The sequence below is a fragment of the Typopeltis vanoorti genome, chromosome 2 (genome assembly GCF_054136105.1).
Source record: "Typopeltis vanoorti isolate ZY-2024b chromosome 2, IOZ_Tvanoo_1.0, whole genome shotgun sequence".
Lineage (NCBI taxonomy): Eukaryota > Metazoa > Arthropoda > Arachnida > Uropygi > Thelyphonidae > Typopeltis > Typopeltis vanoorti.
In genome coordinates, this window is record NC_143550.1 from 123,897,155 (window position 1) to 123,921,527 (window position 24,373).

Here is a 24,373-nt window from a genome sequence, read left to right on the forward strand (position 1 = left end):
TGTATTTTTGCTCCTAAGTTCGTAACTTTCACTGTTCCCCCGACATAGTCATTTCTCAGACGATCCTTTCTGGTCACACCGCACATCCACCTAAGCATTCTCATCTCTGCTACTGCCATCCTGCTGATGTTATTTTTTCTGTTTTGTATCCTGCATTTTTTTGTATCCAACCCGCTTGTATCCTGCATCTCACTTCCTTCTCAGCTCCTCCATCTTCTTCCACTGTTGAACCTAAGTATCTAAAGTCTCTCATCTTCCTGATGACATTTCCTTCCAGCTCCAGATCTGTCTCCTGTCCGCCACCCACTTTGCAACACATATACTCTGTCTTACTTCTGCTCAGTCTCATACCTCTCTCTTCCAGTACTTTCTCCATCTTTCCAGTTTAGTTCTCGCTTCTTCTCTTGAATCTGCACACAGTAAGATGTCATCTGCATACAACATTGTCCAAGGTGCATCTTCTCTCACCTCCTCTGTTACCACCTCCATCACAATATTAAACAGAATTGGACTTAATGCTGACCCTTGATGCAAGCCAACTGTTACTTGAAAACTTTCTGTCTGTTCCAGCCAGGTCTGAACACTTGTCTTCACATTTCTGTACATTTCCTGCAACAACCTGACATATTTCTCTGGCACCTTCTTCTCTCTCAGACACCTCCAGACTTCCTGCCTTGGCACTCTATCGTATGCTTTCTCCAGATCAATAAATGCCAGATGTAACTCCCTTTGTTTCTCTCGATACTTTTCCATCATCTGCCGTAACCCAAAGATAGCATCTGTTGTTGATCTACCAGGCATGAAGCCAAATTGTTCCTTTGCAATCTCCACCTCCTTCCTCAATCTACCATCAAAAACCCTTTCTAGGATTTTCATTGTGTGGGACATCAACTTTATTCCTCTGTAATTTTTACAGTCTTGTGCATCCCCTTTACCCTTGTAGATGGGGACAAGAGTACTCTCCCTCCATTCCTCGGGTATATTTTCCTGTTGGCAAACTTTCATGAACAGGTCCCACAGCAGGTCAATTCCCTCTTCCCCCAGTGCCTTCCATGCCTCCACTGGAATTCTGTCGGGGCCCACTGATTTTCCATTCCTCATCTTCTTCATGGCCTCCGTCACTTCCGCTCTACTGATGTTCTGCACCATCCCCTCAGAAGGCTGCCCATCTTCTCTGTGAGTCCTTGCATTTTCCTCATTCAAAAGTCCCTCAAAGTACATTTTCCATCTGTTTCTTATGTCCACATCCCTCCATAATACTCTTCCTTCAGCGACTTTGATCTGCCTCACATGTAAGATATCCTTTGCTGCTTTATTTCTACATTTCGCTTGTTGGTAAATTTTTCTCTGTCCTTCCTTTGTTTCTAATTGATCATACAGATCTTGATATGCCTTCGCCTGTGCCACAACTCTCTTGGCTTCTTGCTTTCTCTCTCTGTACACCTCTCTATCCTCTTCCACTCTTGACTCATCCCACTTCTGCTTTGCCTTCCTCTTAGCTGTCACTGCCACTTATTATTATTCCACCACCAACCCTCCTTCTGCTCTCTAATCTTTCCAGATGTCTCACCAAGCACCTCGATTGCACAGCTCAGGATTACTTTTGAATTATGTTTCCACCAATTTTGTACACTTTCCAGTCCATCCGAAATCCTCTCTAACACCCTCTCCCTAAAACGATTCCTCACACTCTCCTCTTTTAAGTGAAACCACTTAATTGTCTTCATCCCATGGCATCCAGAGGTTCTTATCTTCGATCTTATTTTAAAGTCTGCACACAGCAGTCGGTGTTGCTGTGCTACTTGATCTGTTGGAATTACTTTACAATTTGTCAAGACTTTAAGATGTTTTCTTCTAGTCAAAATGTAGTCAATTTGTGAACTGTTATTACCACTCCTAAATGTTATCAAATGATTTTGATAACATTTAGATTTTGATATTTTTTTCATATTTCATACCATGTACTTCACCTACGTTTCCATATTTCATATGGAAACGTAGGTGAAGTACATGGTAGTGACCAGAAGAGTTTTATGATGGACTGTATTGCATAATTCAGAAGGTCGAATTCTGGATGATTGGAGTAGAGCTCTCATAGTACCCCATCTATAAAAAAAAAATGGAAGAGAATTACAGAAGAATTTTTCTGCTGAATGTTTCAGATAAGATTTATGCAAGCATTCTTGAGAAAAAAGGTGGGAAAATTGTGGAAAAGAAACTTATGGAAGAACGAGCTGAGTTTCCTCCAAATAGAGGTTGTCAGGATCATATTTTCACTTGAAAACAAATAGAGAAATCATAGGAATATAAAGCCTGTATTTTAAGTTGTAAGTTAGCAGTTAGAATTGAAGGAGTTACAAGAGATGGCTTGATATAAAATCAGGTTTGAGACAAAAGTGCACACTAATCTCCAGTGTTATCATCTAATGCCACATTATGAAGAAAAGTGGCATTAGATCAAATATCAAATTGGAGATATCAATCTCAGCTCTTTACTTGATGGAGATGATAATGAAATCCAATACAAGTCTGTCAGCAATTTTTAGTGAAAATGGCACAATTAAATATGGACATAGCAAAAAAAGTAAAACTGGTATAGTAGAGAGTTAACTGAATAAATTTATATGGAATAAGAGAGAAATTAGTCAGAAATTTAAACTAGCAGATATTCCATAAATTAAAACTGCTATCCATAAGTAAAAAGCCAGTTTTTACTTATGGATCTGAGCTTGGTTAGAAGTAAAACATTTCATCAAAGATTAGAGATTATGGATATGAGAATTCTGAGAAAAATTAGGGGAATGGACAGATCCTTAATAAGCAGAATCATATTAAAAATGAAATATAAAGATATCAGTTTTTCATGTCATGAGAGAAGATCATATACTGTATTCTTGAGCATATTCAGTATATCAGGAATTTGATCATAGCAATGATTATCTAATGATTTTGAAGAATGCAGATGGTACATAAGTGAGCAGACAAACATACTCTTGCAAAATAATCATTTTGCAAGAGTATATTGTCCAGGTGATATTACAGTAATAGATATGTTGGGGATTAATGTGGAAGTAAGGATAGAGGGAGTCACAGTACATAGGATCTTAAATAATCTGGATGTCAATACAGCTATGAGATTCAATGGGATATTACGTGTATTATGAAAATGTGCTAAGGAATTGGTAGTCCTTTTGACTAGATTGTTTAATCTGAATCTCAGCTTGTGTAGAGTCCCAAGGGAATTGAAAGAAGTAAGAATAGTTCCATTGCATAAAGGTGGTTCCAAGACAAGTAGCTAATTATAGACTACTCTGGAAATACTAACTGGTGAAAGTATTGGAGACGTTGGTTCAAGACAAAATTCAGGACTGGAAGAATAGGAATAGGATATTGTATGTGGGTGTTGCTTGGCTTTTTGAAGGCGACAGCTGAGTTAGATAATGTTAATGGCCACACGGTTCTACAGTTGAACTTCACAAAAGGCGTTTGATAGGATACCACATGGAATCCTGATATATAAGTTACATCAAAGGATATGGATGTGAACCTGGTGTTGTGGATGAGTGGTTGATAGAGATATCACAGTAGTTTATGCATGTGCGCAGTCCTGTTGAAGACCTGTTACTAGTGGCATGGCACAGAGCCCTCAACTAGGACCACTAATGTTTAACTTAATCATTAATGAAATATGAAATAATCTGAGCATTCAGTTGTTTCAGATGATGCAAAATTAAGTAGGGCAATAGTCAACAAAAATGATGTGATATTTTGCATAATGATTTACATTGCCTGGCAGTATGGGCAAAGTAGAACGGATGCCGCTTTAATGTGGCAAAGTGAGGTTATTCATTTGGGAGTGAAAAGATTACCAGCTTTGTACTGTATTGATAAGACTACTCCAGAAACTCGATGAAACCAGAGATTTGGAATGTTGGTGGATAAGGAGTTGAAATTTAGAGGGCATATTGCAATAGTAGCTAAAACAGCTCATAGGATTATCTGTTTTTGCAGAACACCCTGACATGCAGAGATAAGAAAGTTATTATTTCTCTTTATAAGGATTTTCAAAGACCTCATCTGGATTATTGCACACAAATTTTCTTGCCTGGATTTCTTGGAGATGTGGATGAATTGGAATGGATTCTGAGGTGAGTAATTAAGATGGTTGCAGGACTATATGATGCTCCATGTGTGGAGAGATTGAAGATTTGTGGGTTGCAGACGATGATAGAGACATAAGTTGCTTGGAGTGGGGGGGTTGCAGAGTCAGTCAGTTGTGTATGCTTTGTCAGTGAATGATTTCAAGGCAAAATATGACAGACAGTGCACAGATGTTGACAATTGTTTATTAATGGTTTTTTTTTTTAATAGACCATCTCCAATTTTTATTATAACCAAGTGGAAAAACTTCCAACAACTATCTGTAAGCCATAGTATTTTAATAAAGTGTGACACCTTTTGGCTATTCATATATGGAAATATGACTTCTGCATTACTTCAACCTTGGTATCACCTCTGGATCTGGCTCCCACTGATGAGACCTCAATAAAGGTCAAAACCGGTCTGGGTAGTGACCCTTTGCATTATGGGATACTAAGGCAAGTGATGTGAAGTCATTAGCTTCTTTATACGAGTTGCCCAGTCCTGAAAATAGTTCAGGCTCAAAGTTTGTTTGCTTACACTTGAATAAAGGATTAAATCAAGAATATAATTTCTTGGCATCGTTAATTTTTAGTCATTGATCAGATACTATATTTTCTTGAGAGATGTTGCATTTTCTATTAGGTAGTGGATTGTCATTCCTAGCTTGATTATATGCAAGTTTTGTAATCCATAATGGAAAGATTTTGCATCACAATCCAGTTTACTATTTGTAGTTTCTTCAGTGGCATATCTAAGAATGAGAGTAATATTATTTGTTAATAAAGATAGTGCAAAGTCATATGGGAGAAAGCAAAACTCGTACACGAGAGCTGATTCATTTTGGAATATCTTTTTAAGGAAAGTTGCAAACCCTTCTTACATATTGCCCTAATTTGAATGGATCTCATTGCCTTTAGTTATCTCATCAAAGGGAGGGTGTAATGTTGTTCCATTTTTTCTAATTATTCCTAATTTTGTATGTGATCAATGTTGCTAGGCCATCCTAAGGAGGACCACTGTAAGTTTAAATTCTAGTTGCCAACTTGAGCTTTTTCTACACCTTTAACCAATCTGCAGGTTAGTCTTTCTCTTGCACAGGAAAGTACAGGTTTTTCTTCTGGAAACGCAGGTTTTTAATCCTGCATCTCAAGAAAATCAACCGTGGAACTCGCACAGATTATATGATATTATATATTGTATATACAGGGTGACTACATAATTAAAGAGGTGTTCAGAGCCCTGTAGCAAAAAATGTATTTGACGAAATTTAACCAAACTTGGTATAAGTACATTCCGGAACATGGAGTTTTTATTTACAGAAGATAAAAATAGTACAAAATTCTGCCCACCAGGGAACATTTGGCACTACACGGTATTTGTATAATCTCATTGTTTCTATCGATGAGTTGCTGAATATAAGGAAGACCAAAATGGATTTGCGCCATTCTGATAAGACCGAAGTGCTGTGGATCTCACCTTACCTGAATGTGTGTGTGACTAGTCAAGCTTTACTATCAACAATGCACTAATGCTAATGCCATGCTTCAAGAATTCTGTCATTTGAAGGATAGAAGAAAAGTTCCAGTGACAAATCTTGGAAAAATGATTTTACGATTTGAAAATAACAGTGAGGCGAGGGCACAAACGTATTATTCCTCAACAAGTTGATGAAGTTGCAACTGCCATTGTGGAACACACAATGAATAATGTGCAACAGTCAAGCAGTGCTTAGGCAATATCAAGGCAACTGGACATGCCATCCTCAACTGTAGAAAATCCTGCATTAAATGCTCAGGTTTTTCCCCATAAGATCTCCAATACTCAAGCTTTGCTTCATGGTGATGTGGAAACTGCAGTTTGCCCTGTCATTATTAGCTCGAATGGAGGTGGATGATGCATGGCATATTTTTATCTAAATGGTAGTGTTAACTCACACAGTTGCCACAATGGAACTGTGAATAACCCTCGTGTTCTATCAGACCCTTACACTCATTGCAAGTCACAGTGTGGTGTGGTTTCACTGCATTGTTTATTATCGGTTTGTACTTTTTCGTAGTTCTGCAATTGCAGCAGCAAAGATGCCTTGACTCCACTGTACTCATGCAGGATGGAGCACCACCTCACATTGGATTGCTGGTACAGCGAACATTGTGAAAACTTCGCAGAACATGAGTGATTAGTTGTGCATTTCTTGCAGCATGGCCATCTCGTTTGCCTGATCTCAACCCCTGTGACTTTTGGTTGTGGGGCCATCTGAAACACATGGTATATGAAGGATAATGCAGCACGTGAGGCAAATCAGTGCAGCTTTGCATTCCACTGTAGAAAATGTCATTCACAGAATGTAGTTCTTAGAACATCTGAAAGGAGGACTTATTGAACTGTATCCGTAAGTTATACAAACACAAAAATTGATCTGTTGTGTCTCTACTAGCCATTACTGTGTATTAATCTCAAACCACACACTTAAAGTGCCAGATATCCTCTGGTGGTAGAATTTTGTACTATTTATCTTCTGTAAATAAAAATCCCATGTTCCAGAGTATACTTACACCAAGTTTGGTTGAATTTCGTCCAATGCATTCATGCATGTGTGTGTGTGTGTGTGTGTGTGTGTGTGTGTGTGTGTGTGTGTGTGTGTGTAAAAAAATAAGTCGATATGGAATGAGAGAGAAAGTTAATCACAATTCTAAACTAGTAGTATACAAGACATTTTTAAGCCAATTTTAACTTATTGATCTGAGAGGTAAGCAAAAAAAAAAAAAAATTAAAGAGTAGAAACTACAAATATTAGAGTTCTGAGAAAAATTAGCCATAGATGAGACATCAGTGAGAGATTCATATTAAAAATGGAGATATCAGAAAATGACATGGCAATGTCAACACACACACACACACGCACGCACGTACATACATGTATAAATGTATTGGATGAAATTCAACCAAACTTGGTGTAAGTACCTCTGGAACGTGATTTTTTTATTTAAAAAAAAATATATATATATATATATAGATAGATAGATATAAATAATGGCAGTTTTCTACCTTCTCTTTAATTGCTTGAAGGATGGAGACTGGCTGCCCACTTTTAGAGCTTGTCTTATTAGAGCTGTGGTGGTAGTGCTTTTTAGCATTCTTGTGTTATTTTATTTTATTATGTTCCATTTTTCATTTCTGCTGAAGAATGGAACATAATAAAATACAAATAGCACAAGAATGCTAATTGGCGTAAAATTTTAGCCTTAGCTCAAATTTTATACCAATTAAATATTTTAACCATGTAAGTTATCCACCTCAATTTTTTGAAACTGTATGCTGTGAAAAATAAAACTTTCATTTCAGCTAACACTTGGAAAAGGATTAATATTAGTGATAAGAAGTGATAGAATGTTGCTGTTGCCAAATAAGTTATTATTCATCTCTTGAGAATGACAAAAAAGAGAATAAAATGTCATCCTCGATTTTTGATATTTTCCCTTAAGAGATGTGGAGGATATCATGAAAGTACTACATAATTAAGTGCACATTATTAATAGCTAAGATAATAACTAATAGCTATAAACATTTTTCTTTCAAATTAATCTGTTTATTTTTCAGGTCTCCAATATTATTTCTTTTACATATTTCTTTAAAGCACTCCTTAACTGAATCAGACACTTATATCTTGATCTTCCTCTGAGTCTTTCATTGCTGTGCAACCTTAGATTAACTTGGTTCACACGTTCTTTGTCGACATTGTCATGTCATTTTCTAATATTTCCATTTTTAATATGAATCTTCCACTGATGTCTCGTTGATGGCTAATTTTTCTCATAACTCATATTTGTGGTTTCTACTCTTTAATTTTTTTTTTTTTTACTCACCTCTCAGATCAATAACTTAAAATTGGCTTAAGAAATGTCTTGTATACTACTAGTTTAGTATTTTGATTAACTCTCTCTCTCTCTCTCTCCCTTATTCCATATCAACTTGTTTATCTCACACTCTATCATATTAGTCTTGCTTATTCTATTATCTGTTTCCACATTTCTTTGCACATCTTAAGCACTAAATTGTGCTCAAATAGCTGACATGTGCATCACTTGTCTCTAGGTTTTCTGCTGAGAAGACAAATATTTCCATTCCTACCTGTTTTCATGGATTGTGTTATTATTGTTGATTTTCTTTCCAAATTTGTTACAGCAGTTACTCAATTTTGTTAGAATCTTGAAGAATTGTTCTGGATTTATTTAGGAGTTTATACCATCAATTACATAAAGACCTGGGTTGCATAGTTCGGCTTTAATTTCCACTCTTTTTCATAATTGATCCATATAGATCTATGAAAGAGTAGGTGCTCATATTACATCCTGATTTTATATCAAACTATCTTCCTGTACTTTCTACAGTTCTAACTGCTGACTCTTGTCCTTAAATTAGCTTATGTGCTCTGTCCACTGTGTCTTTTCCATATCAACAAAACTTCAACACAAATCCTTGTTATATTTTCATGGTTTCTTGGCTGCTTATCTTAAGTAAAAATCTGATACCAACAACCTTTATTTGGTCTGTTGTTCTCTACCAAGTTCCACAGCCTCTTGTCAGGTGTTTTTAACAATTCTTAATTTGAACACTCACAGAAATTCCTCTAATTCTCACACTGAATTTTATTCCCCTTTTTTATAGATGAATAGTATGACAGCTACACCTTTATCTGTGCATTTCTGATTGATTGATTGTCATCTTGCTGGATCTGTCTTTTCACAAAACTGAGGAAGAAAAACGTGATGTAAATGTTACCATTAATAATAGTGTCAGTTGTAATGATACCAGTATTAACAATAAGCAGCCATTGATTAAATAGCATTTGTCAGTGTTATTTATATCAGAAACAGTTGGGCTAATGGTATTTAAATTTTGAAAGTAATTGCTTTTAAAATATGACTGACAAATGAGTTAGAAAAGGTTTGTGATCAAGTGCAGATTTTTCAAAATCAGTATCGACTTATATCTGTTGTTGGATTACTGTATTTTCTCATTATTCTCCCAACCTATGTAAATGTTCCCATCGAAATTTTAAGTCTAAAATATTTTCTAAACTTTTGTGCTGCTTAATGTTCAGTATGATGAATGGTTACACCTGTTTGCATCACTGTGCACATGTGGCAACATACTCAAAATGACATCATGTTACTCATTTAGTTGAAGCCTAGCTATGAAGGAAATGAGTGAGCATATGTGTTATGGCTAAGAAGAAATTAGTTACACTGCTGAATTCAAATTGATGAAAATGGAAAGTAAATTGTTCTATGATCATTTTACAAAGATCCTAATTATGTACACATGGTGCAATCAAAAACACTAACTCAAGAACAGTGAAAGACTGTGTTTTCTAGGGGATGAAGTGTAAATACTCAAAAGTTGAAGAAAAATTATTTCATTATTTTATGTGTGTTAGAAAATCTGACCATTCTAACAATTGAAATGTATGTGGTGAGAGGCATGTACAAATACAAGTAGAACAGAGAAACACTGTTGCACAGTTATAGATGTAAAATGTGCCATTAGGTATAATAATTTAATGGTTGTAATTAGGACAAAAACATACTATTGATTTGCCATTAAACACACCATTGACTACTAAGGGATTTCTAATGTAGTAATGATGAATTGTGACATTAATGTTCAGTACTCCCCCCCCCATATCATGTTTGCAAAGGAAAAAATTGGAACAGTACACAAATAAACTTACTAATATACAAATGTTTGTAACTTAACATATTTAAAAATGCTTCAGTTTTTTTTTTTAATATTTTTTTTTTTCTAATACTAGTGGCTTCACCAGATTCTAATGAACTGTCATTTTTTTTCAGGTTAATACCAACTACCAAGTATCTTCCTTTAAGATTTCACTTAATTCATGCTCTGAGTCTATTATCTAAATATACTGATACCTTTATTCCAGTGCTTCCATTAATTTTAGAGGTGAGTGAACTTCTCAACCATACATCGAGTGGTAGAAAAGTGTGTATATTTATTTTTTTTATTTGATTTTTATATTATTTTATTATTATTATTTTTTTTTTTATTTTTTATTTAAAAAAAAATTTTTTTTTTTTTTTTGGCATATATAAATGACCTGGTTGACCAAGTGGTTAGCGTATCTGCTCTTCAGCCAGAAGGCTGCAGATTTGAATCTTGCCATGGATGTTTGTGATTGTCTGTGAAAATACTAGTGGTGGTGGTGGGCAGTAGATGGCGTTGGTGTAGTTGCAGTTTGTGGTAGTTGGTGGATTGAGTGGTGGAGACGAGTTCTAGAGTAGGTGCTCTCCCTCGATGAGTCTTTGGACTCTCTGAAGGTGTCATGTAATAATAATAATAAAATTATTATTATTTATGTCATCAAAAATAACTTGATGTTAAAAATGAATTTGAATAACATAGTAGAAACAGTATTTCTAAAATACAGGATAATCTATAATATTAGGTAAAGAGATAGAGAAATGTAATAATCTCAGAAATGTTATTGAGAAAATACTAAATACTGAATGTTAATCGGTGTATAAATTCATTATGTTGATTAGTCATATCTAATATTGTTATCAATTCCTGAAGTATTCCATCACTTTAAAGAAATGGCAGATAAGTTGAACTAAATAACCACCTTAATAATTTGTTCCGTGCGAATGATGAATATTAGTTGTCTTTGTATTAATAAGATTGATGTTTGCTAAAGAATATCAGATAACAGAATAAAACTATTTGCTGAAATTTTATATTTATAAGTTTAATTAATTTATTTTTAATGCACCCAATATGATTTCTTATCAGTTGGAAGTGTGATGCTATAGAATTTAGTTGGCTAGATAACACGATTTTGTTTATTGCCATTCAGTAGATGGTTTGTTGCACGAAAGTTTTTTATATGGCTATTTAGGAGAAATGACAAAGTATTTAACTGTTACTGCAATGCTTCTGCCTGGCTATACCCATAGAATTTGACAAATTTTTTTTTGAAGTTCATTGATTCTTGGATTTCACGATTAGTTATTCATCTATATGGATCACATTATGGTAGAAAGTGCCATTGTCAAACTTAGTATCTCTAATTAAATTGAATGATAGCTGTAACAACTTTGGCGTGAAAATCAGCAATAAAAAGACCAGAACTAATTAGCCACCAAACTAGCACTATACAAGTCAGTATTCAAACCAGCTTTAAGTTATGAATCTGAGAGTTGGGTTAGAAACAAAGCACTCGATTATAGACCACAAATATGAGGGTTGAGAAAAATTAGCACAGTGAACAGATGGTGTCAATGATGGAATTATATTAAAAATGAAGATATTAGAAAGGAACTTGACATTGTTAGCATTGAAAAATGTGTAAGCTGAGCTAATCTAAGGTGATATGATCACTTAAACAGAATGGGAGATGAAAGGTTAGCAAAATAGGTGTTTAATGCCAAGATGGCAGGAAGAGACCCAGAGGAAGACCAAGATCTAAGCATGATATGTTAGTTATGGAAGTATTGGAGTGCTTACACTGGAGTAAAATTATGGATATGAGATTAATAATAATGCAAACTTCATGTAGTGCTATCTTAGTAACCTTGAAGATACATATCACGAAATTGGTGATGGTGGTGATGATATGTCAGGTCCTGCTAGCTAAAACAAATTTATTATTATTATTATAAGGACACCTCCATAGGGGTGCTTAAGCGTCAAAGCTGTATAACTGAGAGGAGACCTCCACATAGCCTTTAAAGGAATGCAGAGAACCGACCAGGGCTTCTGACCTAATGTCCACTCCTCACCTTCTTGTGGTGCACCTTGGATATCTACCTGGATACTGAACGAACGAGGATGGGCTGGCAATTTAGGATTTAGCCGACCAAATTGTATTCTTATTGGCTTAAACCAATATAGAAAATGATGGTACAACATGACAAAATTTCATGACGGCTGGGGTGTCGCCCGGTTAAACAAGGCCCCTGTTGTTTTCGCCAGGGAACCAGGACGAACAACAAAAAGTCAGCTACTGGAACAAATTTGAAAGCACACCCCAACTCAACATCACCAGACTTAAAGATCGGTACTCAACATGAGAAGCCTGAATGGCAAAGAAATGGAGCTAGCTGAGGAATTAGATAAGTACCAGATCGACATAATAGGGGTGACTGAAACAAAAAAGACAAAAACTAGTGAGATCTCCCTGAACAATAAATACAAAATGTTATATTCAGGCAATGACAATCAAGGAAAAGGAGTAGCCATAGTATTCAACACAAAATACAAGGCTAATCTTCTTGAATGGCAGGCAGACAGGCTCAAGTAGAGTGATGTGGGCAAATATCAGAATGGAGAATTGGACAATGAGACTTATTTGTGCCTATGGTCCCACAGAAGGTTCTACTAAGGTAGAAGTGGAGGAATTTTTTGATGCTTTAGAAAAAGCAACTGACACAATGAAAAAGGAAAAGTTGGTACTTGTTGGGGATCTAAATAGCAGAGCAGGAAATGATTGTCAGACATACAAAATTATTTTGGGAAAATTTGGAGAAAAGAGCAAAGCCAGTAATAATGGCAAATACCTATTGGATTTCTGCTCAGGACATGGACTGGTTATTACTAACACCATGTTCCAACATAAAAATGTGCACAAATTCACATGGAGAGAAGAGACAAGGAATAAGAAAAGTTTCATTGACTATGTTATTGTTGATAGTGTTGTATTCTCCATGGTGCAGGACACCAGAATGTACAGAGGATTTCAAATTGGAAGTGATCACTATTTAGTCTTGAGCACGATAAAATTAAATTTCATATAGAAATGAATAACATGTAAGAAAGCTTTAAAGTGAATAAAAGTTAAGCAGCTCTCAGATGTGAACTGTAGACTAAAATACACAAAGATTATTGAAGAAAAAATGAAAGAGTTTGAGAACAGGAACCAAACCTTGGAGATTCAGTGGCCAGCCTTGAAGAAAACCCTGATTGATTCAGCCAGAGAGGTATGTGGTGAGGTTGTCAGAACTCCATGTTGGACACAGGAAGTTAAAGAGGCAGTGAAGGAAAAGAAGAAAGCATATCAAAAGTTCCTGGCAAATAAGTCAGCTTGTGCTCTTAGAGAATACAGAGACAAATGCAAGAATGCTAAACACTGTGTAAAACTAGCTAAACAAAAGTCATGGGAGGACTTTGGCAAGAACATAGAAAATAAATATCAAGAAGGTGGTAAGATATTCTGGAGGTTTTTGAAGAAGCTTAGAAATGGAGGAAAGAGTGCTGTAAAAGGAGTTAGAGATGATAAAGGTTACATGGAAACAGGAGAAAAAGATATCCTTGAAGTATGGAGTAATTACTTCGAAGAATTGCTAAATGAAACAAGCAGTGATAGCACAGTGGTAAAAAAACACACAACAATCATACAGTCTGGAATACATATCCATACTTGAAGTAGAAAAAGCCATCAAAGGCTTGAAATGCGGAAAGGCAGCAGGATTAGATGATATTCAACCAGAAATGCTGAAATATGGTGGTATAAAAGTCTTACGGTGGCTGCACTGCATAGTTCAGAAAGCCTGGACAGAGGGACGAATTCCCGATGATTGGAGTAGCACTCTAATAGAACCCATATATAAAAAGGGAAATAAAACTGAATGTGAGAAATACAGAGGTATTTCACTACTGAGTGTTCCTGGCAAGATGTATGCAAGCGTACTTGAGAAACGGTTGAGAAGAATTGTGGAAGAAAAGCTTGGTGAAGAACAAGCTGGATTCAGGCCAAATAGAGGCTGTCAGGATCAGATCTTCACTTTACGGCAAATAGTTGAAAAGTCAAAGATCTGTATTTAAGTTTTGTCGATCTGGAGAAGGCATATGATAAGGTGCTAAGAGAGAAGCTATTCAATACGCTACAGTTATATGGTGTCAATGGAGCATTATATCAAGTAATACTTAGTGTGTATTTGAGTTGTAAGTCGGCAGTTAGAATTGAAGGAAGTACAGGAAGATGGTTTAATGTCAAATCTGGTGAGACAAGGATATATGTTATCCCCTCTGTTATTCGTTATCTATATGGATCACATTATGAAGGAAAGTGGTATTAAACATGGTATTAGAATTGGAAATGTTAATGTCAGTTCTTTTCTTTATGCGGAAGATATTATACTTCTAAATAAATCTGCTACAGGTTTGCAAGAGTCCCTGACTAAATTGAATAACTGTTGTAATAGATATGGTATGAAGGTGAGCATTAAAAAGACAATGAAAATAGGTAGAATTGTTGAAAATGTCAACTGTGTTGTGAACCGGGAACCTGTGGAACAAGTAAAATATTTCAGCTACTTAGGCACGATTTTTAGTGAAGATGGTAAATTAAATATGGAAATAGACAACAGAATCAACAAAGCTGGTATGGTAGGAAATCAATTGAATAAAGTCATCATATGGAATAAGAGAGAAATTAGTTGGAACACTAAATTTGCTGTATAGGAAAGAACTTGACATTGTTGACATCCAGGAATGCATTAGCAGAGCTAATCTCAGGTGGTATGGTCACTTAAACAGAATGGGCGAAGAAAGAGTAGCAAAACAAGTGTTCTCTGCCAGGTTGGCTGGGAAATGACCCAGATGAAGACCAAGATATAGGTGGATTGATACGGTACAATGTGCCTTAGACGATAGAAATATAAGATCTGATAATGATAATATTGGAGTCTTGACAAGTGACAGACTGATTTGGGGGAAAATTGTAGATAGTAAGTTAGTAATGATGCAAATTTTTCATGTACTATCATATCCTGTATACCCCTTGAGGGTACATGTCAGGCATTTGATGATGATGGACACCCATGGAGTCCGAAAACTCATTACGGGAGACCCAATCTAGCATACCTCTCCTTGAACCTATTAACAGACAAAGCACAACTGACCTGACAATGATTCCACTCATTCACCACTCTCCAAGCAAAAAATCTAGTCCTCACACCCCTACTGGCCACACCTTTATTCAACTTCCAGGGATGATTCCTTATTCTGGTTCCTCTACCCAAATGCTGAAACATTTCTCCTGCATCTATCCTATAAAATCCTTTAAGCAACGTAAATGTTTCTATCATATCCCCTCTTTTTCTATCAGCCAACTTCTGCAATCCACACCTTCAATCTATCCTCATAGGAAACATTTCACAGGCCACTCACCATCTTGGTCACTCGTCTCTGAATCCTCTCCACCTCTTCCACATCCCCAAGAAACCCAGGGGACTAGATTCAGCACAGTAATCCAGATGTGGGTGTATTAAGTCTTTATAAAGACAAATTTCAACTTCCTTATCTCTACTTGTTAATGTGTTCTTCACTAGCCAAGTAATATGTGCTACCTTAGCAATATATCCTCTAGACTTTAACTCTCTGTCTACTACCCCCACCACCAGTAAATCTCTAGTTTCATCTATTTCCTGGAGTACAGTGCCATCAATGTGATAAATGACTTGTAATCTACTCATCCCAAAGTGCATAACTTTACATTTCTAGACATTAAACTGACACCCATTACCTTTTGTCCGTACTGACAGCCTATTTAAATTGTCCTGCGGGCTCTCTACATCTTCTTGATTGTGACTACCTAATTTTGCGTCATCAGCAAACAACTGAATATTTCCTTTCAAGTTATTTCCTATATCATTTATGTATAAATTAAACAGCAATGGTCCCGGCACTGAACCTTCTGGCACACTACTAGCCTCCTGCTTTTGTTTCGATTCTGCCCTCCATATACTACTTTTTGACATCTGTCCAGCAGTCACCCTCTTATTCACTTAGCCAATGTCATATCCATCCCCATTTGTTCTAATTTGTGTAACAGTGTTTCACGTGGTATTCTGCCAAATACCTTTGCAAAATCCATCATGTAGCCATTTCCTTTATCCAACTCAGCTGTCACCTATTATAGAAAGTTAGTAAATTACTAAGGCATGACCGACTCTTCACGAAGCCATGTTGACTCTCATACAGTATCATATTTTTATCTACCCATTCTTGAATTCTCTTTTTTACCAATTTTTCTAGTACTTTTACTACTATGTCTGAGATACTGATTGGTCTATAATTTGCTACTGTAGTCTTAGAACCTCCCTTATACAACGGAATAATTTTGCCTTCGTTCCACTTACTTGGAACTCTACCAGAGCTGAGACTAATTAAACTGCTTAGTCAAAGGCATTGACAGTTCTCTTGCACATTCTTGCAAAACCCTAGCTGATATTTCATCTAATCCCACAGCTGTATTTATATTGAGATTCAAAACCTCCAATTCATCTACTTCTGTTGCACATTAGTTTGTCACATATGTTAAGGCAGTAACCTCACTAGGATGATATATCCTTGCAAAGTAGTAACTCAACTGTTTTATCCGCTGCTGTCTTCTTCTGATCATCATCACTCATTAAGGTTATACTTCCAGAGTTATTCTTCCTCTTACTTGCCACTTAATGAAAGAACTCTTTGGGATTTCCTTTGGTCTGCTTGGCTAAATTCTCCTCATAATGATTTTGCCTTCCTTGCCATGCTGGTCATGTTTCTTGCCTGAGTCTTGTACTGTTCATGAGTTTGCCAGTCACCTTTCTGTTTATATACCCTCCACAGCATTTTCTTCTTCTGCGGTTCATGCTTAATGATATTACTTATCCATCTAACTCCTACTTGATTAATCCTCCTTACCCTAGATACACAGTTTAATACTGCTTCCTCTAGAAGACCCATTAACTATATCCCATGCACTACTAACATCCTTACCCTGTAGTGTGTTATGTCATGGTACAGATTTAAGCTTTTTCCTAAGCATGTCATAATCACCTGCCTTGTAGTTCCACAAATACCTTCTTGATTGAATATTTCTCATCTTTTACAATTTTCCAAGTGAAGACTGCATAGTCACTTTCATCAATTGTAGGGAATGTTGTCAACTTATTTATGGATAGCTCTTCTGATCCTATGACCAGGTCCAATACTCTCCTGGCCTTAGTCTCCTTCATCACATACTGCCTTAAGTAATTATCTCTCAGCAGATATATAAATTCTATTTTCTTTTTGCCATGTGATCTTTTTTCCTTCCAGTCTATATCTCCATAGTTGAAGTCCCTCACTTAGTCATTCTCACACTCACTTGCTTCAAAAATAATTAATGCCAGCAGCACCCTCCCAAGTACTAACTGGTCTCAGGTTTGCTTAACTTCAGTGATCAGATGAGAAAACTGGTGATTTCAAACTGATTTGGTCACTGACTAATTTGAAAATACAAATACATGTGGATAAAGTCAAACCTTCAGAATTTTCTGGATCCAGTTCAGTGAGCTTATTGATGTTAATTTTTTTATTTCCAATACTACATTCACCCATTTTTTTCTAACAGACATTCATTTCTCAACCTTTTTTCAATTGTAGGAAAGTGAGATAAGATCTCACTTTCCTTGTTTTGCACCTTTAGTCTTAAAGGTGTTGTTCATGCATATTATCTGCATTGATAGCCCATTTCATTGTGTCCCCCAAATATGGAATATCCTCCTTTTGACTTTCTTGGGTTAAAAACTTTTTGTTGCTCTGTCAGAATTCATCTTTATTTCTACCGCTCTTCTAATGCTACCAATAATTTTTGAACTTTTTTTTTAATTTTAATTCTTTAAATATTGATTTTTAATTTTTTAGTTTATATTTGTGAATAGCAAAGTTATCTTACTACAGTCCTTTTCCATCCCTACTGATTAAGCAGGTAGAGCTGAGTAATTTACTCATGCGGAGGTTTCTGTGGTTAAGAAGTTCAATCGAAAACCCGTTAAAAAACCCATTTTTCTAATGAACTTTTTTGATGTTCATAATACCAACAAATGAACTTTTTTTTTTGTAATTTCTTATAGTTTGTGCTTTAAACTGTTAGTTATCTTTACCCTTGAAGATATTAGTCTGAAGACTAACGAAAAAACAGTCTTTTTTAATAAAAATGTGGTCACAAAAAACCAAAATAATTCGATTGAGTCATTTACTATCGCAGCTTCTATTAGCTCAGTCAGTTATGGTTGCTTTGTATTCTCATCTATTTACTGTCACATTGTTCTGTTTACAATCAAAATATCATTTTTAATCACTGTCCAAGCACTCTTGATATCTCTTTCTCACAAGTGATCCTTCAAAGTATGTTATCCTGTCCCATTTTTGAAAATAAAGGAAGATTGATTCTTTAATTTTTGAGAGCAAATATTTGATGCAACAAAATGAGAACCATGTTTTGGTGTATAGGAGCTACTGGACCTTAACTTCTGCTCTGCATTAATTAATATCTGCATACACATTTCTGCATACCTTATAATGATTTCCATGGATTTAATTGTCTGTTAGTAAAAGATTTCCAATTGCTGTTACTGTATTGTTTTTTTAAAAAAATATTATTCCAGTCTCTTATTAATATGCAACTTGTTACATTGACTAAAGCAACTACACCAATTAATTTTCTTTTTTCTTTACTAGAAAAAAGAAAATAGTTGAGGTTTAGATTTATTAGTTAGAATGTAAAACATTTCATAACACTTTATTTACTTCGATATTTTTATATGAATTCCAACCATGAAATGAAAATTTGCAAGCACATTAGTACTGCTGGCATACTAAGGGTTAGATAATTTATGATAACTGTTACTGTCGCAGCTTCTACTTGCTGGTGTGGTCTTACACTTCATGATGGAATTCTAATTCATGGCCTATGATTTGGAGATCACAGATTCTATCCACTCAGCCTGTCAGGCTGAAAAATTAATTATTACTAACTACAGACTCTTTGTAGCTCATCATCAGTAGTGACATTATGGAAAGATTGGGGGTTAATTTTTATCTAAGATTCGAGGACCTTTTATATCAAACTTCCTCAAATTATAGCCATCTTTCCAGCTCTTATTTAGTCATGTACAGATGTGGGATTTTTCCTCTCCTGGAAAGTTAGGTTTCCCAGAGAAATGATCATTATGCAACAGGCATAACTAAAGAATGCATGGAGTTGAACAGACATAGCAGACTACTATGCAAATAGGATATTAACTGCAGTCTTATAACACTAATCAGATTTAACAAAGCCATATAAACCTGATTACTTGGCCTTACAAGCAAATTTGCCACAGAACACACAATTTACAGACAAAATTACATTACAACCATAGAATTATGGACTTCACCATATGCAAAATCAATAAATAATCTTTGTCATATCTGGCCATTGATCCTACATATTAAGGAGAAAATAGCATGACAGTATTTAAATTTTAAAATTAAGCATTCAGGTAGTTCTATATATGGATTACCAAAAATCCATAAACTAAATGTGCCATTACGTCCCATTAAGGATGGCATTGATTCACCCACATACAAATTAGCCCAAAATTTAGCCAAACTGCTCACCAGTATACTGGCAACATACCTTCACACATAAAAAAAACCCAGCCCACTTTAAAGCCAGTATAGAAAACCTCACATTCCAAACACTGATGTAATGGTCAGTTTCGATGTCTCCTCCTTATTCAGGTATATTTGGATAACAGTGCCCTACCTCACCAATTGCTCTTAGACCTCATCCAAGTCATATTTCTTCCCGATATCTCAGCACTATTTCAGTTCACTCTGAACTCGAGCTATTTGGCAAGAAAAATTCTACAAATAGATAGAGGGGACTGCCATGGGGCCTCCACTCTCTCTCCATCCCTTGTGCAACTTCTTTATGTAGACCTTTGAAGAAAAATCCTTAAATTCTGCCTCACATAAACCCACTGTTTGGCTACTCTACGTGGATTATGTTTTCTCCATTTGGCTAAATGGCTTGGATCCAGTTTACCTTGGAAAAGGAAAACAACAACAGTCTCCCATTCCTAGATACTCTGAATACGTGCCAGCCTGATGGATCCTGGCATTCTCCATTTATAGAAAAGCTACACATACAGGTAGATGCATTCATCAGCAGTCACCCCCCCCCCCCCACACACACACACAATATGGAATTTTAAAAACCTTATATAACAGGGCAAAATTAATCAGTTTGGATGACAGTGCCCTACCTGCTGAACTTACCATATCCTCAACACTTTCTTAGCCAGTTGCTACAACCCTAAAAATATTAAAACATGTAACCACAACCTCCTCCCTTCAAATCAGAGATTACTCAAAATCTATCACCATTCTATATATCTGAGGCACATCTGAAAAATTAACAAAAATCCTAAGGAAATATGACCTTACAACCATTTACAGACCACATAAGAAACTGGCATCTCTTATCTGCTCCACCAAATACCAGCCACATCCCCTAGATCTATCAGGTCCCTTGCAGTTGCAAACTGTCACTATGGCCAAACAGGCAGGACAGCCAATATCAGGATATCTGAACATAGGGACAACATCCAGTTCCAACAATACAGCCACTCAGGACTTGCTGATCATGCTTTGGATACCCACCACGGATATGCTGGAAAAAGGCCATTATTACAGCTCAGCAAATACAAGTATGGAAAGACTGTTCCTCGAATCTGCATCAGCTTTGAAAAACTTTCCAAACCTCAATAAATTGGAGGTGCATGAGACTTCCTCCAAATTTGGGAAGCATATATTTTAAGATTGTCATCCCAGTGACCAAGACAACCCAATTTAGCCCACTAGGGGATACCATTTAGGAAACACTACTTCAGTTGCCTTTATTCAGCCTTATTTGCTCAGTGTTGGTATCTGCATACACATATCATTGTTTTTTGTGATTCCTAATTGTAGGAAGGCATTAATTGACGTTTTTTTATAATTAATATTCTAGTATAAGTTGTCATTTCCTGAAAAATTAAAAGCTATGCGTAACTAATATAAGCTTATCTGTAAGAATTAACATCTGCAATTTTGATATCCAGTCTTACACTTTCCTTCATAATGTGACCCATATAGATGATGAATAACATTGGAAATATTGTCCACCTGTCATACATATGATTTTACATCAAACCATCTTCCTTTAATTCTAACTGCTGACTTACAACTCCAATATTGATATTATGTCCCATTTACATAATATAATTTTGAGCAACATTTTGCAAAAGCTTTTCTGTTGGCACCTTGTCATATGCCTTTTCAGATTTACAATACAGATTTGTGCTATATTTCCATGATTTCTTAACTATTTGTGTTCAAGTGAAGATCTGATCTGAACAAACCTTAGTTTGGCCTGAATTCAACTCATTCTCTGAATTTCTCTTCCACAATTTATCTTAGCCTCTTCTCAGAAATGTTTCTATAAATCTTACTAGAACACTCATTAGGGAAATTCCTCAGTTATTCTGGCATTTTTTTAAATTTTTTATAGATGTGGATTGTGAGAGTCCTGATCCATCATCATCATCATTTTCCTGATGTGTGCACTCAAGGGGTGTTCAGGCTACTATGACAGCACTACATGATTAAGTTTACATTATTAATAACTCCTATCCCCAATTTCCTCCAAATTAGTCTATTACTTCTCAGCACTCAAATGTTGTCATATCTAACAGTTCTTGCTTCCAAGGCACTTCTGACTGAATCAAACACCTGTTTTTCTATCCATTCCTCGTCCATTCAAGTGAATGTACTGTACTACCTTATATTAGCTCTGCCAGCACATTCTTGAATGCTAACAATGTCAAGTTCCTTTCTAATACCTTCACTTTTAATATGATTCTGCCATTAATGCAATCTGTTCACTCCCTATTTTTTTTTCAGAATCCTCATATCTATGGTGGTCTCTAGTCTTTGATGAAGTGCTTTATTTCTAACCAAACTCTCAGATCCATAACTTAAAACTGGTTTTGAACAATCTTGTATAGTGCTAGTTTGGTGTTATGGCTAATTTCTCTCTTATCCCATATAAATTTATTCAGGTGGCTCCTTACCATACCAACTTTGTTTATTCTGTTGTATATGTTCTATAGGTTCTCTACTGAGAATGAAGCTGAAGTTTTATGTTCCGGTCCATTTTCATAGTTTTGATCTTTTTATTGCTAATTTTCATGCCAAATTTGTTAAACTGCTGTTATTCAATTTAGTTAGAGGGTCCTGGAGACTTGCACTAGATATGTTTAGGAGTACAGCATCTGCATAAAGCAAAGAGCTAAGTTTGATATCAGGTATAATATTTTTATTATACCTGATATAATGCGATCCATATATGCAATGAATAAGAATGGAGATAATGTGCATCCTTGTTTTACACCTGATTTTACATCAAACCATCTTCCTGTATTTCCTTCAATTCTAACTGCTGACTAATAACTTTGATATAGACTATATATATTGTTCTGTATAATGTTCCATTTACTCCATATAATTGTAATGTTTTGAAAAGCTTTTCACTTGACACTTTATTATGTGTCTTTTCCAGATCTACAAAACATAACTACAGATTCTTCTCATATTTCCATGATTTCCCAACTATTTGTTGTAAAGTGAAAATCTGATCTTATCTTGACAACCTTTATTTGGACTGAACCCATCTTGTTCTTCTCTAACTTTCTCTTCCACAATTTTTCTCAACTCCTTTTTAAGTATGCTTGTGTAAATCTTACCTGGAACACTTAATAGAGAAATTCATCTATAATTCTCACATTCAGCATTATTCCTTTTTTATATATATAGATGGGTAATGTGAGAGCTCTATTCCAATAATTGGGAATTCAATCTTCTGTCCATGCCCTCTGAATTATGCAGTGTAGCCACTGCAAAACATTTATGCCTCCATATTTAAGCATTTCTGGTTGAATATCATCTATTCCAGTTACCTTTCTACATTTCAGGTTTTTGATGACTTTTTTTACCTCAAATATTGATATGTACTCTATTGTCAGTTATACTCACTTTTTCATATCACCTTTATCATCTTTGATTCCTTTTACAGACCTTTTTCCTCCATTTCTGATTTTTTGATCTAATCTAAGCATTCTGATTTAATCATTTGAAATGCAACCTTCTGACCTAGCCTTTGGAATTATGCAGTGCAGCTACTAAAACTTTTATACCTCCATATTTGAGCATTCATCATTGAATATCACTTACTTCTACTGCCTTTCCACATTTATTTTATTTATTTATTTTTTTTCAGCTTCAAGTATTGATGTATACTTCTGATTGCATTTCCTTTGAATGTTTTTTTACCATTCTCTCTCTCTCTTTTTAACAGTCTTTCAAAGTAGTTACTCTATACATCTGGTATATCACTTTTAATGTCAACGTTATCATATTTGATTTGTTTTATAATATTTTTTCCTAATTTCTAAGCCCTTTTGATAACCCCCATAATATTTAGCAATTTTCCTGATAGTTAGCTTCCATATTTACCAAAAGTCTTCCTGTGACTTGTTTAGCTGCTTACCTTTACACCAAATTCTTGTTGTGGTTTGCTGTTTGTTTCCTCTGGTTTAAACAATCTACAGCCTTTGCTTCAACATCCACACATGAATATCATTCCTCTTGAAATCTCTGTGCTCAAGTTTTTTCAATATGTAGTAAACAGCTGAAAAATTTTCAGCCTTGTATTTTTGGCCAACCATTGACAAATGTCCAGAATATTTTTGGTTATAGTGCTAGTTTTTGGACTAGTGGAACTGTCTGTATATTATTGCATGTATTATTCTGTGATTCTAAAACTTTTATTCAATTTTTGCTTTTTGTAGCCAAAGCAACTCAGGCTATGAGGCCAGTGTATTATGCCTTTAATTGTGTGTGTTCTGGTGGCTGGTCTGCCTACTTTGTGAGATAAAAAAAACTGCATTTCCGAGAGGAAAAACCATGCCACCTTCATATGAGACTGGCTAACTTACTTTCAGTTGAAAAGTCCTGATAAAGATTCTTCACATCCTAGACAGGATTTGAACGCGTCTTTTTTTGCTTTGGCAAGATAGTAACTAATTCAAGAAATGAAATTGACGGGGTTTTTGAGTGATGAAATCTAAGGAACACCTCATTGAAATATTTTTCAGTTGTCTAAGACAAAACAAAAAATTAGTTTGTGATTCTTCAAGGAAGAGTGAACTTGTGCAATTAACAAGTGTAGGTAGTGTCTTCACATAAAATTGATGAAATGCAGCTGAAAATAACAGGTATTATGTTATAAATGTTAATGCCTTTCTCTATGAATATATTCATTTTAAATATATGATTTGCATATAGGAATCAGAAATACATATTTTATGCCGCAAAACAT

General features: G+C 35.4%; 1 protein-coding gene across 1 annotated transcript in view; it reads left to right on the forward strand.

The window, feature by feature from the left end:
* Positions 1-24,373, forward strand: part of Noc2 (Nucleolar complex protein 2) — a 173,640-nt gene that overhangs the window by 112,108 nt on the left and 37,159 nt on the right. The window contains exon 11 of the mRNA XM_090407937.1: positions 9,996-10,107. Coding sequence (XP_090264063.1) covers positions 9,996-10,107 — 112 coding nt within the window. The remainder of the gene's footprint in view (positions 1-9,995; positions 10,108-24,373) is intronic.